Source organism: Pyrus communis, chromosome 10 (genome assembly GCF_963583255.1).
Source record: "Pyrus communis chromosome 10, drPyrComm1.1, whole genome shotgun sequence".
NCBI classification, from domain to species: domain Eukaryota; kingdom Viridiplantae; phylum Streptophyta; class Magnoliopsida; order Rosales; family Rosaceae; genus Pyrus; species Pyrus communis.
In genome coordinates this window covers 22,933,355-22,945,923 of record NC_084812.1, presented here as the reverse complement: position 1 = coordinate 22,945,923, position 12,569 = coordinate 22,933,355, and the positions used below count along the sequence as shown (strand labels likewise).

Here is a 12,569-nt window from a genome sequence, read left to right as displayed (position 1 = left end):
GATATCCGGACTCACTCCGGCTTTGGCATCATACGAGACGAAATTTGGAATCTGATTCCGATTACAGATCATTCTTGTGCCTGCTAAAGCATTTGAATCTAGCTTCTCGTAATCATTTTTGCCCCATATGGCGGTAATCTATTTGTAGCTTGTAGCGCAAATTACCTTTGCGGTTGTAAGATGCATTGACGAGTTAATGCTGCTTTCAGCTGATTACAAGAATGAACCAGAGGTTGGGGAGGCACTTGCAGAAGCATTTTCGACTGGGCTTGTTAAGCGAGAGGATCTCTTCATCACCACCAAGGCAAGCGTACTTGCTACCAACTGATGTCTCTACAGCTTGGATGGTCAAGGACGTGATTGAGAAGTGGAAAGAATATTCAGAAAGTGTTAAAATTTTCTGAATAATCTATTCTAACCAAACTCATTACTGGCTAAATGAGCTCAGTAAGAAACAGAAAGCAATACTAATCCATATCAAACCAGGATTCGATGGATGATTCTAAGATTGCTTAGATTAAAAAAATCAATGACTATGTGAGTGGTTTGTGTTAGGAGATCGAAGGGGCTTGCTGATTAGGGTGTGTGAGGACTGAAGTGAAGAGGGAATCAAACAGTTTCCTTGCTACCAACTGATGTCTCTACAGCTTGGATGGTCAAGGACGTGATTGATAAGTGGAAAGAAAATTTTCTGAATAATCTATTCTAACCAAACTCATTGCAGGCTGAATGAGCTCAGTAAGAAACAGAAAGCAATACTAATCCAACTCGCTAATCCATATCAAACTAGGGTTCAATGGATGATTCTAAAATGCTGAATATTAAAAAAATCAATGACTATGTGAGTGGTTTGGCTTGGGTTGGGCTTGGGTTTTTCTTTTCTATTAGAAGGAATGGAACCGAAGCGGGGGGAGAAATTAAAGTGGGTGCTCATTCTATTACACTAAAACCTCTCTAAAGTAATACTCTATAATGGAATAACCTCCTTAAAGTAAAAAAGTAAAAAAGTAAAAATAAAAAATAAAAAAAAAATTCCGCTGCCAACTTGGGACCAATTATGTATTAGAATAAACTCCATATTGTAGTAAGTTATAATTTCTCTTGATCCCATCTTAAGGAAACACGTCTCCACATGGTTATAATTGTCAATGAGTACAAAAATATGCAAGAAATAAAATACTTGGCGCCCAAGGAATCCTATTTAAGAAATACAGCATTCATAAGGATAAATAAGTCAAAAAATAATTATTTTTTTTCCCTACACCTCTATTAAGTAATAACCTCTAAAGTTATAAAATTGGTTTGGTCCCAACTGTATAACTTTGGAGAGGTTTACTGTATATTGGGGAAATGGGCATTCCCACCCGCAGCCAATTCCAGAGTACCAGATCCAACCTTAGTTTCTTTTTCATGTATGCTGGTTAACAAATGATTGTGAAAATTTATTGAGTTAAAATGGTGCCCTTAGATGATTAAAATATAAAAACGACAAAAAAAATTCGTTCTTATCTTGGATTCTCTTATGAACTGTTTTCTTTTAGTCATCAAATTGTTTCATTCTTATATAGATTATTGAATTCATCTGTCTATCTAATTATATACATGCAGGAGTTGGTACGACTGGCAGTGCTTTGGATGAGGATGGGGTGCTAGAAATAGACACAACCATATCTTTGGAAACTACCTGGCATGCTATGGAAGCGCTGGTCTCTATGGGTTTAGTTCGTAGCATTGGAATTAGGTGATCATACAAACTTTGCACATTTCAAGGATCATTACTTGAATCAATAATGTTATTGCGAATTTAGGTTATGTTTTCCTTTTACTTCCTCTGCAATATATTACGGTATTAGCTATGCAACCTAGTTCATTTGGGGTATATATGGGAAACCAACTCACAAAAATATAAGTGAATGTGCTGAAGAAAATTGAAACGTTGCAGTAATGTGTGTGCGCGTTAAAATGGTAATAATTTTTTACAAATACAGCCTCGGTTGGAGATATCATATAGTTTAGTTCAGGAAGAGGTTAACTATTGTGTCCTATTGCTTGTTGACGCATAATACAAACTTACACATGATATGTGCGGTTAGAGAAAGATTATAAATTATGTCGCAATATCACTAGGTTTATTTCAGTAATTCAGCATTCTCTGAGTTGTGCCACACGGTATCAACAAGTTTGGGTGCTTCTGAATATGCACAAAATGATATGGGAAGCTCCTTTAAATTTTCTTTATCTCTTTTCATGCTTAGTGCAACATATGACACCAGCCCTAGTGGAAGATTCATAGTCTATGTTCTGGCATTTTAATTTCATTCATTTGTCAATTGTTTTGCATATGAATTGTGCTCTGATGGAACAATTATCTGCAGTAACTATGATATCTTTCTGACGAGAGATTGCTTAGCTTATTCCAATGTGAAGCCCGCCGTGAATCAGATTGAGACTCACCCATACTTCCAACGTGAATCTCTTGTCAAATTCTGTCAGAAGCATGGCATCTGTGTCACCGCCCACACTCCTCTTGGAGGTGCTGTGGCCAACAGCGAGTGGTTTGGTTCAGTTTCATGTCTAGACGATCCAGTTCTTAAGGTAAGCTCGTTTTTTTTTATCGCTTGAAGTTGAATTACTGGATTTATTTTCAAATTACCAGTCAAATATAGTAAGATTGTTTCTTCTCAATCACATTCCTCTTTTGTCAGAATCTGGCTTAGAAATACAAAAAGACTGCTGCCCAAGTTGTTCTAAGGTGGGGCATCCAACGGAACACAGTTGTCATCCCGAAGACGTCAAAACTTGAGAGATTGAAAGAGAATTTCCAAGTTTTGGTCTTTGAGCTCACCAAAGAGGACATGGACCTGATTGCAAGGGTAGACAGGAAACACCGGACAAATCAACCTGCCAAGTTCTGGGGCGTTGATCTGTTTGCATAGATTTGCCCTTAACTGTTCTCTGTACCCATCAGAACAAATGCCTTGTGTTGGCAAAGAATAACAGAGTACCGGAGTCGTGATTCTTTCTCCGAGTTGTAAACTAAAGGCTGAATCATTCTTGAAGGTTGAATAGACATGTTAGATAAAACTCGGACGCAAACTAAATTTGATCTTTCAATGAACCTACTCTTTTTACTTTGACCGTCTTCCCTTGTATGGCCTCTGTTTGCATTTGGCCTGTTGAGTTTGCAGCTCCGCTTTCATCTTGAAATAACCGAAAGGAAAGAGTTTTACGATGCTAAAAGAAATTCACAAGGGAATCGCTATACTATAGAGGATAACACAAGGGTTGGTCAGTGATGTTTTCCTCCCATAAATATATGCAAGTCATAAAACTACTGAAGCGATTTCTAGTACTCGGAAGAGATTAGAACTTGACAGAAAGAGATGTCGCCGATGTTTTAACTAGGTGGCTACACTGCCACTTGACAAAAGTGATATCACATTGTCACTAGACAAAGATTCCAGAGTAAAACCTATAAACTGTATCACAACGTTCTATTGCTTACAAAAAATGATTAAGGTAAACAAAGAATAAACAATGAGGCACAAAATAAGCTGATCATAGAAGTATCTACGTAAAGATCAAACTGACTGGTCGAGAACCAAGAGGACAGGTACAGATGACTCAGTTTCTGGCAATGCGATGGCTCTACCAAACGTGAATAAGGTTTTGTAAAACAGGAGACTTGGTAGGTTAGGATTTATGTTTCAGCATCCTCCAAGGCATTTTGAGAAGTTGAGGTTTCCCTACTCTCTCCACTATCCTTGTGTTTGCTGCTCACTTCTGTTGGCCCCAGTTTTGCTTCAAGATCCTTCTGGTGTTTGCTGCTGATTTCATTACGACCTACGTTTGCATCAATATCCTTCGAGTCTTTGCTGCTCACTTCCTTTGACCCTACTTTTGCTTCAATATCCTTGGGGGATTCACTGTTCACTTCATTTGGCCCGTGTTTTGCTTCAATATCCTTGGGGGATTCTTTTTTCACATCCGTTGGCTCCCGTTTTGCTTCAATATCCTTCGGGGATTCGTTGTCCACATCCTTTGTCCCGATTTTTGCTTCATGATCCTCTAGGGGCTTGCTGTCCACTTCCTTTGGCTCTAGTTTTTCTTCAACATCCTGCGGGGATTTTCTGCTCAGTTCCTTTGGCCCAACCTTTGTTTCAGGATCCTTGGGGGGTTTGTTGTCCACTTCCTTTGGTGCTAGCTTTTTTTCAACATCCTTTGGGGATTTTCTGCTCAGTTCCCTTGTCCCAACCTTCGTTTCAGGATCCTCAGGGGGTTTGCTGCTCACTTCCTTTGACCCTTTGTTTGTTTCAACATCTTCTCGGGGTCTCACTTCCCTTGACCCTTGGTTTGTTTCAAGATCCTCTTGGGGTTGGCTGCTCATTTCTTTTGACCCTAGTTTATTTTCACGATCCTCAGGGGGTTTGCTGCTCACTTCCTTTGGCCCTAGTTTTGTTTCAACATCCTCTGGTGCACTTCTGTTCACTTCCTGTGGCTGAAGTTTTGCTTCAAGATCCTCAGCGGGTTTGCTGGTCACTTCCATTGGCCCTAATATTGCTTCAGGACCCTCTGGATTTTTGCTGCTCAAATCTGCTGGCCCTAGCTTTGATTCAACATCCTCTGGGTGCTTGCTGGTCACTTCCATTGGACCAAGTTTCTCTTCAATACCCTTGACTGCAGATGTTAACGACCTCACATCTCGAGCTTCCACTAGTTGACTGGATGAAGATGCCTGTCATGTAATGAAATGTGCTCATTTTAATTAGCAGGGGACAAGTATTTGATATCATAACCTAGGGAAATAGACATGATTATAAAATACAAAGCTAATAGAAACAATTAAAGCAATATATGAGATTTACAGTGTCGTTTTGTTATCTAAAATAGAGTATAATACACTATATGGGGTTCTAAACGTACAAGATTTGCAACTTTATAGATATCCGGTGCACACTACCTTAGCTGCACCTTAATAGGACGGTTTTGTTCAAAAAGAAAAACATTGGAGCATTGCAACAAACTCAATTCCAGCATGTATATTCCCAATCGTCATAGTCTTGTTTTAGAAGCAATCAAGCAAAATACTTTTCCTGTTCCAATTCTCAATATCCTGAAGCATTAAAAGCCCTATCTGAAGCTGCAAAACGGTGTACGCTACCACGAATTTGTTTCAAAAAAGACCAAATTGAAAGCTTATTGCTCAATTAGATTTCTGCTTTGTCCATGAGACTTGCAATTATTGGATGGAAAAGTATGATTGAGTCCAAAATACGAAGAAACTCACCTTTTCTACTTGCTCCACTCGTTTCTTTAGATCCTCTGCAGACGCTTCCTTGTGAATAGTTTGAAGAATGAAAAGCAAGTGAGAATGGATATCATCTGAACGATGTTGCTCAACTTTACAATGTGGTACAGGGGATTGACAACCCACTGCATAGAAAGGACAACTAACAAGCTTCATTGGACAGACGGTAATACAGTGTCTGTCCATCTGGCGTCTCATGATGGTATTGGAGCAGTTTTGTTCACATGGAATTATCTTGAACGGGCAAATTGAATCATGTTTCTCCATGTGACTTGCACAAAATACAGTAGTACACCCTTCATTTGTGCAAGTCATAGACCTAAAACTGCAGCTTGAAGCATGCTCGGCAAGCGCTTCTGGAGAGTTAAACTTCATGTTGCAGTGATGTTCATCCTTAAAGTCAACATTTTTAAGCAGAGTCTGTGCTATAGCTTCTCTTTTATCAATCAACCAAAACCCGTTTATTTCCATCTCTTGAACAAAATCATCTATCTTATCTTCTCTTTTTTCACTTAGCAGCCATCCTGAAACCCGACCAAACAGATTTCTCTTGGAACTTGCAAAGTCATCGACAAAATCAGAAATGATATCATACGGATGATCAGATACTTGTGCATCTGTGCTACCTTCCAAGATAACGGATTCTGCCACAAAATTTTGGCTTCTCTGAGTAATATACTCCACCATTTCCTTTCTGATATCAGCAGCCACTGAACCAGGGGTCCGGAAGATATCACCAGAAGTGTTGTCAACACAAGCTGTAGCTAATCCAGGGATGAACACTTGAGCTATCTTGTGAACTAACTCTGTGTCGTAAAGATCACAATGGAACGAAGGACCTCCATCCTTCCCGCCTTCAAACTTTTCTGGTTTGAGTTCCACGTTGCTTGCAGGCAGCTCATCAATGGCTGACAATTCCTACAAACAATTACAGCCTTTAATACACCAAATTAACCAGTAAGTTTCAAGTTTCCAACAGCAAGTTAAATGAAGGATTTCGAAGTCCAATTCTTCATCCTCGAATTGAAACAAAAAAAAAAAAAAAAAAAAAACAAATATCACATACAAGTATTCAAAAGATTAAATTCTCCGAAAAGCGTTCATCACTGGATTCTACATGTTCAATTTCTAGATTGTTACTAAAATCAAGACCTAGGTCTTTTATTTATTATCCTCATTTACGCTTCACAATTCATATCAATTATGATCATAATTCCCAGGTAATGACACTAATAAAAAGGAAGAACGAAAATTCTGCTGGCCAATCAACCAGAAAATCTCAAATTCCTGATTCAATCTGCCTCTAAATTCCCATTGACCAACATAGCAAAAAATTTCGACCGGTAAAATAATATAGCAAAACTTAATGATTGCAAACAATTTTGAATTTCTTAAGAAACCCCAGATTTGAATTACCCCCTGCATCATTTTTGCGACGAAGGAGATGGAGATGTGCTAAAAATCTTCTTCTTCTTCTTCTTCAAAGGGTGCCTCCGTCACCTGCGTGGAGATCCTAGGATTCTGCAATACCCAATGCCAATGCCGATGCTCAGAAGAATAAAAATTCAAAAGTAATCATAAACAGCATTGTTCAGATGAAGAGAGGAGGGGAAGGGAAAGGGAAATCTCCATGGATGATATTGATGGGTTCCTTGTCATGCCTCTGGTTTTAATCGTCTCAACGGGTTCCACGTAAAACAAAATGAACAAGAAAAGTATTTTCTTAAAGTCCTTTTTTTTTTTTCTTTTTTTTTTTTCCTCCTTTTCCTTCCCTTCATTTTACCTCAATTGTAACGATGATTCATTAATTAAAAAAATCGTTATCATTGGTCTATGAACTAATCAAAACGTGCAACTATGATCCTTTAATTAAAAATCTATTACCATTAGTCCCTCAATTTTAATCCAACTAAAGAAATGGTTCAATAATTTTAACTCAATTGAATAAATAATCACTCAACTTTAACCTTATTGTAGTAATGATCCTTTCAATATAACTCATTTTAATAAAATTCTCACGAAATTGAGGGAAAGGACAGTAAGCTACACATTTTGGTAAGTTGAGAGATTCCAATTGTAGCAATGATTCTTAAACTTATTTTGACAAAATTCTAACGAAGTTGACAAAAAGAACCATAGCTATACATTTTGATGAGTTGAGGAACTAATGATAATAGATTTTTAGTTGAAGAATCATTGCTCCAATATATTTTGATGAGTTGAGAAACTAATGATAATGAATTTTTAATTAAATGACCATTACTCTAATTTGATTAAAGTTAAGAACCATTGTTACAATTTACTTTTTTTTTTTTTTTTTCTTTTTTTTTTTCGTGGGATTTCTCATAGGAGGTTACCGCTGACCTTACACTTTGGTTAGAGTAAACCGAAGTTCATATCACGATTCACGACTCACAAGATTGTCAAATGGCCGGAAACTGCCTGCAAGCGGTGGAGCTTACTACGAGCGGCCGCCCAGTCCTCCTCCCAACTGAGATTGAATGTTCCCTCCTCTCCGCCGTAGACCTCGAATGCGAAGACCTCCCCAACTTCCCTCACCTCAAATCGGGTCTCCTCATTCTCACCACCCACCGCCTGTTATGGCTTCCCGACTCCACCACCACAATACCCACCGCCTCTTCTTCAGCCTCCGCCATCCCTCTCGCCGCCATCACCCACATCTTTGCCGCTAAAAAGTCAATCAAGTCCATGTTCCACTCGCCCCGACTCAGATTCCAGCTCTCGGTTTCGCCCGAAGGCCGGGTTCCGGATTCCGGTTCGGGTTCGAGGTCGGTGGTTGTGACGGTGGTGGTGAGGGGGAAGAGCGATTTGGACGCGTTTTTGAGCAAATTTTGGGAGAGCTGGCGGGGTAGAGCCTGGGAGATTGGGGATGAGCAGGGCAGCTCCGATGCGGTTTCGGGTTCGGGTACGGCATCCAGTTCTGGGTTGTATACGAGGGAAGGGACGGTGAGGATGGTTGGAGTTTCGGGGATATTGAGGAAAGAACAGGAGATGTGGGAGAGTACTGATAAGAGCTTGCAGGACGCTTTCCAGGACTTGAATGCTCTCATGGTAATAATGATCTCGTCTTTTCGGTTACCATGACAAACAACTTCTTGAATTTCAGGGATTTTAATTGCTGCATTTGAATTGTTTTTGTTTTTCATTTTGTATGATTTTCGATTCGAGTTGATTGTTCGTGCATTCTGTTTGTGAATGGTTTTAAGTTGTAGAGTAATATTAAATTTACAGAGTAAGGCTAAAGAGATGGTGATGCTAGCAGAAAAAATGAGGCAGAAGCTTTTATCCGGCTCGCAGCCAAATGATGAGGAATTGGGTTCCAAACAAGAGATGCAAGATTGGATGCTCAGTGTTGGTATTATATCGCCCGTTACTAAGGAGTCTGCGGGTGCTCAGTATCACCAACAATTGTCCCGTCAGGTTGTCTTCTTTCCGTGTTCTGTGTGAATGAAACCATTTTGATTAATTTCTCTTCTTTATTGTAACTTGTAAGGTCAAGTGAACTGTTAAGCTTGTTTGTTTGGACGGCAGAGCAAAGCGAGGACACTATGAAATTTAAATTTGACAAAATTGTCTTCCTGGTTTTAGCTAACTTCAGCATATATCTCTGTCAGACTGTGTTGCTTGAATATCAGTTTGTCAATGAAGAAAGTTAGCATCACACGATATGAAAAATTAAATTTGTTCCCAGTTTTCGTTCTAACATCTAAAAAGCAACAGAATGTGAAGGATACTTTCTAGTTTCTTCACCAGGCTATGTGAAGTTGTTCTAGGAAAATTTTATTTATTGCTCGTAACTTATTTGATCTTGTGAAACTCTAATGTCTTGACTTGTTTAAGATATCTGATATTTACGTTCATTCTTATTGGACATTCACATTATTTGTTTTTGTAGGTAACACTCACATAGTATTGATTTATGTCATTAGGATGAAAAATGCATCATGTCGTTTATTATTTTTCCAATTTCTTCGTCTTAGAAAAGAAAACTAATTTTCTGTTGTTTCTGATAAATAGTTAGCAGATTTTGTCAGACTTCCACTTGAGAGGGCTGGAGGAATGATGAATCTTATAGACATCTACTGTCTCTTCAATCGTGCTCGAGGCACAGGTGTTGTGTGATAATATCTCACCTCTTGTTTTTAAATTTGTTAGCACTAATCCGTTAAGTTTCGAGTTCATGTTGGAATTTTTAAAGGGTGAAATGTGGCTTAGTATCTCTTTTTATGCAGAACTGATCTCGCCTGAGGATTTGTTGCAAGCATGTTCTCTCTGGGAGAAGTTTGACGTGTATGTAGGAATTTCTTCGGTTTGTTTATTTGAAAGCATGGAAATACATTAGTAAATAATGCAAACCATAAATGCTAGCATACACTAATTGTAATGAGTAAAAAATGAATACCTGTCTACATCAATGTTATGTGACATGAGTACGATAATACCATCTTGTTGATTATTCCATCTTTGCAGCCCAGTAATGCTTCGAAAGTTTGATAGTGGAGTCATGGTCATCCAGAATAAGTCCCACAGTGACGAAGAGGTGATCTTATATCATCATAAGCTGTTTCATATTGATAAACTTGTGTTATTGTTTTGGTTTAAACATATTCCCTTTGCACCTTCCGAGCCAAATGGTGGAATGCATGTATACTAAGTCTAATACTACCATTAAAGCCCACCATAGCCATACTTAACACTAACCCTTGCATCGTTCTGCTTCAAATGAATTGTTTTGGTTACGGAAAAGAAGATAGATTCAGTTCTAACATTCTAAGAGAAAGCGAGTGATTTTAATTCCAAGTTCCTCAGAAGGAATCTGATTCCTGAGCAGGAATGAGATAGATTTTAGTTGGGTCCTACGTGGCACCTATGTTTCTCTTTATTACTTTAGTGCAACTGTGCAAATTTCATTCTTCCATTCAAGCTATATGGTACACATCGTTGTTTTTCTTTTCTTGATAAAATGATGAAAAACACATCCGGCCATGTATGATGCTAGAATGTACTTTTTTTTGCGTCTTTGATTATGACATCTGTCATTCTACATCAGAAGCCATTTCAAGTTGCATGAAACAACTCACTGTATTTTTTAAATTAGGTTTTTGCTAGAATCAAGACCCTTGTAATGAAGCCTGATGCTCTTCGAACTGGGATAAGTGCTAGTGATGCTGCAATTACATTAGGTATTGCACCAGGCATGGCCAAGGAGCATCTTCTTACTGCTGAAAGCAAAGGTACACTGTTGCACAACATTGTTTGACAAGACTCTGATATTGTTTTCTTCATAAGAGTGTATGCTTTCTATGAAGTATATGTTAGTACTATGGTTGAATTTTGATTAATTTTGGATATTTTGGTAGGTTTGCTGTGCAGAGATATAAGCCCTGATGGGTTTCGCTTTTATATCAACCTGTTTCCTGAAATCGATCCAAATGACTTGTACCTGTAAGTAAAAAATCTGTTGTTGATCTTGAAGACTGATGTTTCTCCTTATTTGATGTTATTATTCACACCCTTCTCCTGAAGGAACTTGTTTGTCAAATCTTAGTTACCATGTCTCCCAGTGACTCAATTTAATTTTTATACAATTTAGGCATCTTCAAAAAGATTATCATTAGATCAACCTCTATGGAAGTACTTATTTGGTGGTGAAGCCAATGGTAAAAATAAACTGAAAAGATGGAAGATGGGGGTAGATAGTATATATTTAGTTTTCTGGCCGTAATATTGGGTATGCAAGTATGGGGATATCCTAGACTTTGAATGCAAGAAATAATATCACAAAAAGAAAACGGATAAACGGGAATCCTATGACATTAGGATAGCACACATAATGCATGTATCCTCGTGTTCTCATGTGTAAAGTGTGTGTGACAGGTTTAGCAGTTGGAATATCTACTGTCAAAGTCCAGCATAACCACCCTGTGACTTTGAATTTCAAGCCTTGAACCACTGAAAAATACCCCTTTTTTTTTTCCTTTAAACCATCCCAAACCCTCGGTCTACTTACGTACTCGATACATCTTGAAGTTTACACGCCGCAGCCATCCTACGTCACATTTATGCATTTCTGTAAAAACTTAATGTCGATGACAAGGTGGTGATAGGACTAACTCTTTATTTTTATTCTGTACATGCAATACGTTTTCACTGTCTATTGGATTGTAATAAGTGTATTGTCTTTGGACAGAGTGAAAGACTATGGAATCTATCACACATGGTTGAGGGCGGCATCTGCTTCTGGATGAGAGGTGATTTGTGCGGTTATCCCTTCTCCATTTTCATTCGGCTGAAATGTGAAGCAAATAAGACTGACATAAATGGATGAATGCTGTCGAAATCAGGAGTTAAGACGTACACAAATTGATGAATGCCGAATGTTTTCAGGTGAGTTTATTCCTATTTATCACTTAATTCCCTGGAAATCTTCGAACTTTCAATTTTGGGGCGATGAACAGACATAAAGTTCCGCAACCATGCATCAAGAACATACTTGACTCCAATATGACAGAATTATAGGCACCTATGTGCTTCTTGAGAGTTGGGTGTCTCTGGTCCTTACCTTTAACAAATACGTCGACTTTGTAATTGAACAGAAGAGGGGGCAAGATTCTGTGGGGAGGGAAGCGTTTTTTACTAATTTATTTTCTGAAATTTTCTTTGTCTCCCCCACCTTCCCCCGTTCCCAATTGCTTATTGGAACATGGATAATTATTGAGCCATTTTTGTAAATGTGTTTTTACAGTTGTTTTCTCTTATCTTCACTGCTCCAAGTTTGATTATGTTTGATTGATTCTTGGATTGATATTTAAGGCTTTGCTACACTTTCTGGTAAATTCTTTTTCTGGTAATGTTAGATGTAGTGGCTGAAAAATAACAAGCTTTCGTTAATTTATGGCCGGTTTGATAACCAACTCGTTTTAGTTTTAGTTTTCAATTTTTTTTTTCTTTCTAAATATAGAGGGAAATATATGAAAGGAAAATTAATGAAAAGGGCTTGAAAAATTTTAGTTTTAACCAAAAACCATGTTATAAGTTTGTTTAATGGTTAGTGCAAGGCTCATATTAAATTAATCCAACTAAAAATGGCCTAACTATAATAAATGATGATTTGTCGACTTTACCCCTAACTTTTTAAGTTGAGTTGTTTTAAATTTGTTCAATTCAGTTTTCTTCAAGGTTCAGCTCTTTTTTGCCAGAGCTGGTTGAAGGTTTTGAGAACCAAACTTTCGAATTTCAG

The 12,569-nt window shown here is 38.1% G+C and overlaps 2 protein-coding genes and 1 pseudogene across 3 annotated transcripts; 2 read left to right on the top strand and 1 right to left on the bottom strand.

Moving 5' to 3' along the window:
• The first annotated feature begins 196 nt into the window (after positions 1 to 196).
• LOC137748015 (NADP-dependent D-sorbitol-6-phosphate dehydrogenase-like) lies at positions 197 to 3,017 on the top strand (annotated as a pseudogene).
• Positions 3,018 to 3,370: 353 nt separating this feature from the next.
• LOC137747693 (uncharacterized) lies at positions 3,371 to 6,992 on the bottom strand. The gene is made up of 3 exons (XM_068487849.1): positions 6,725 to 6,992; positions 5,288 to 6,226; positions 3,371 to 4,735 (listed from the first exon to the last, which is right to left on the bottom strand). The coding sequence occupies exons 1-3, from the start codon at positions 6,734 to 6,736 to the stop codon at positions 3,701 to 3,703; spliced, it is 1,986 nt and encodes a 661-aa protein (XP_068343950.1). The 5' UTR covers positions 6,737 to 6,992; the 3' UTR covers positions 3,371 to 3,700.
• Positions 6,993 to 7,695: 703 nt separating this feature from the next.
• Positions 7,696 to 12,087, top strand: LOC137748200 (vacuolar protein sorting-associated protein 36). 2 transcript variants are annotated; one of them, XM_068488312.1, is made up of 9 exons: positions 7,696 to 8,380; positions 8,561 to 8,749; positions 9,347 to 9,440; positions 9,562 to 9,619; positions 9,800 to 9,869; positions 10,428 to 10,563; positions 10,690 to 10,774; positions 11,520 to 11,580; positions 11,674 to 12,087. In XM_068488312.1, exons 1-8 carry the CDS (start codon positions 7,736 to 7,738, stop codon positions 11,575 to 11,577), a joined length of 1,335 nt encoding a protein of 444 aa, XP_068344413.1. In that variant the 5' UTR covers positions 7,696 to 7,735; the 3' UTR covers positions 11,578 to 11,580; positions 11,674 to 12,087. The 2 variants fall into 2 exon arrangements, with proteins under 2 accessions (XP_068344413.1, XP_068344412.1); XM_068488311.1 differs by having other exon boundaries at positions 11,520 to 12,087.
• The last annotated feature ends 482 nt before the right edge of the window (positions 12,088 to 12,569 follow it).

Bases quoted from the DNA above. Each gene is read 5' to 3' on its own strand.
- LOC137747693 (XM_068487849.1), bottom strand. The intron at 4,736-5,287 runs GTGAGTTTCTTC...ATTACATGACAG, and splicing joins GAGTGGAGCAAGTAGAAAAG to GCATCTTCATCCAGTCAACT.
- LOC137748200 (XM_068488312.1), top strand. From the start codon at position 7,736: ATGGCCGGAAACTGCCTGCAAGCGGTGGAGCTTACTACGAGCGGCCGC. The intron at 8,381-8,560 runs GTAATAATGATC...TTAAATTTACAG, and splicing joins AGGACTTGAATGCTCTCATG to AGTAAGGCTAAAGAGATGGT. The intron at 9,620-9,799 runs GTATGTAGGAAT...CCATCTTTGCAG, and splicing joins CTCTGGGAGAAGTTTGACGT to CCCAGTAATGCTTCGAAAGT.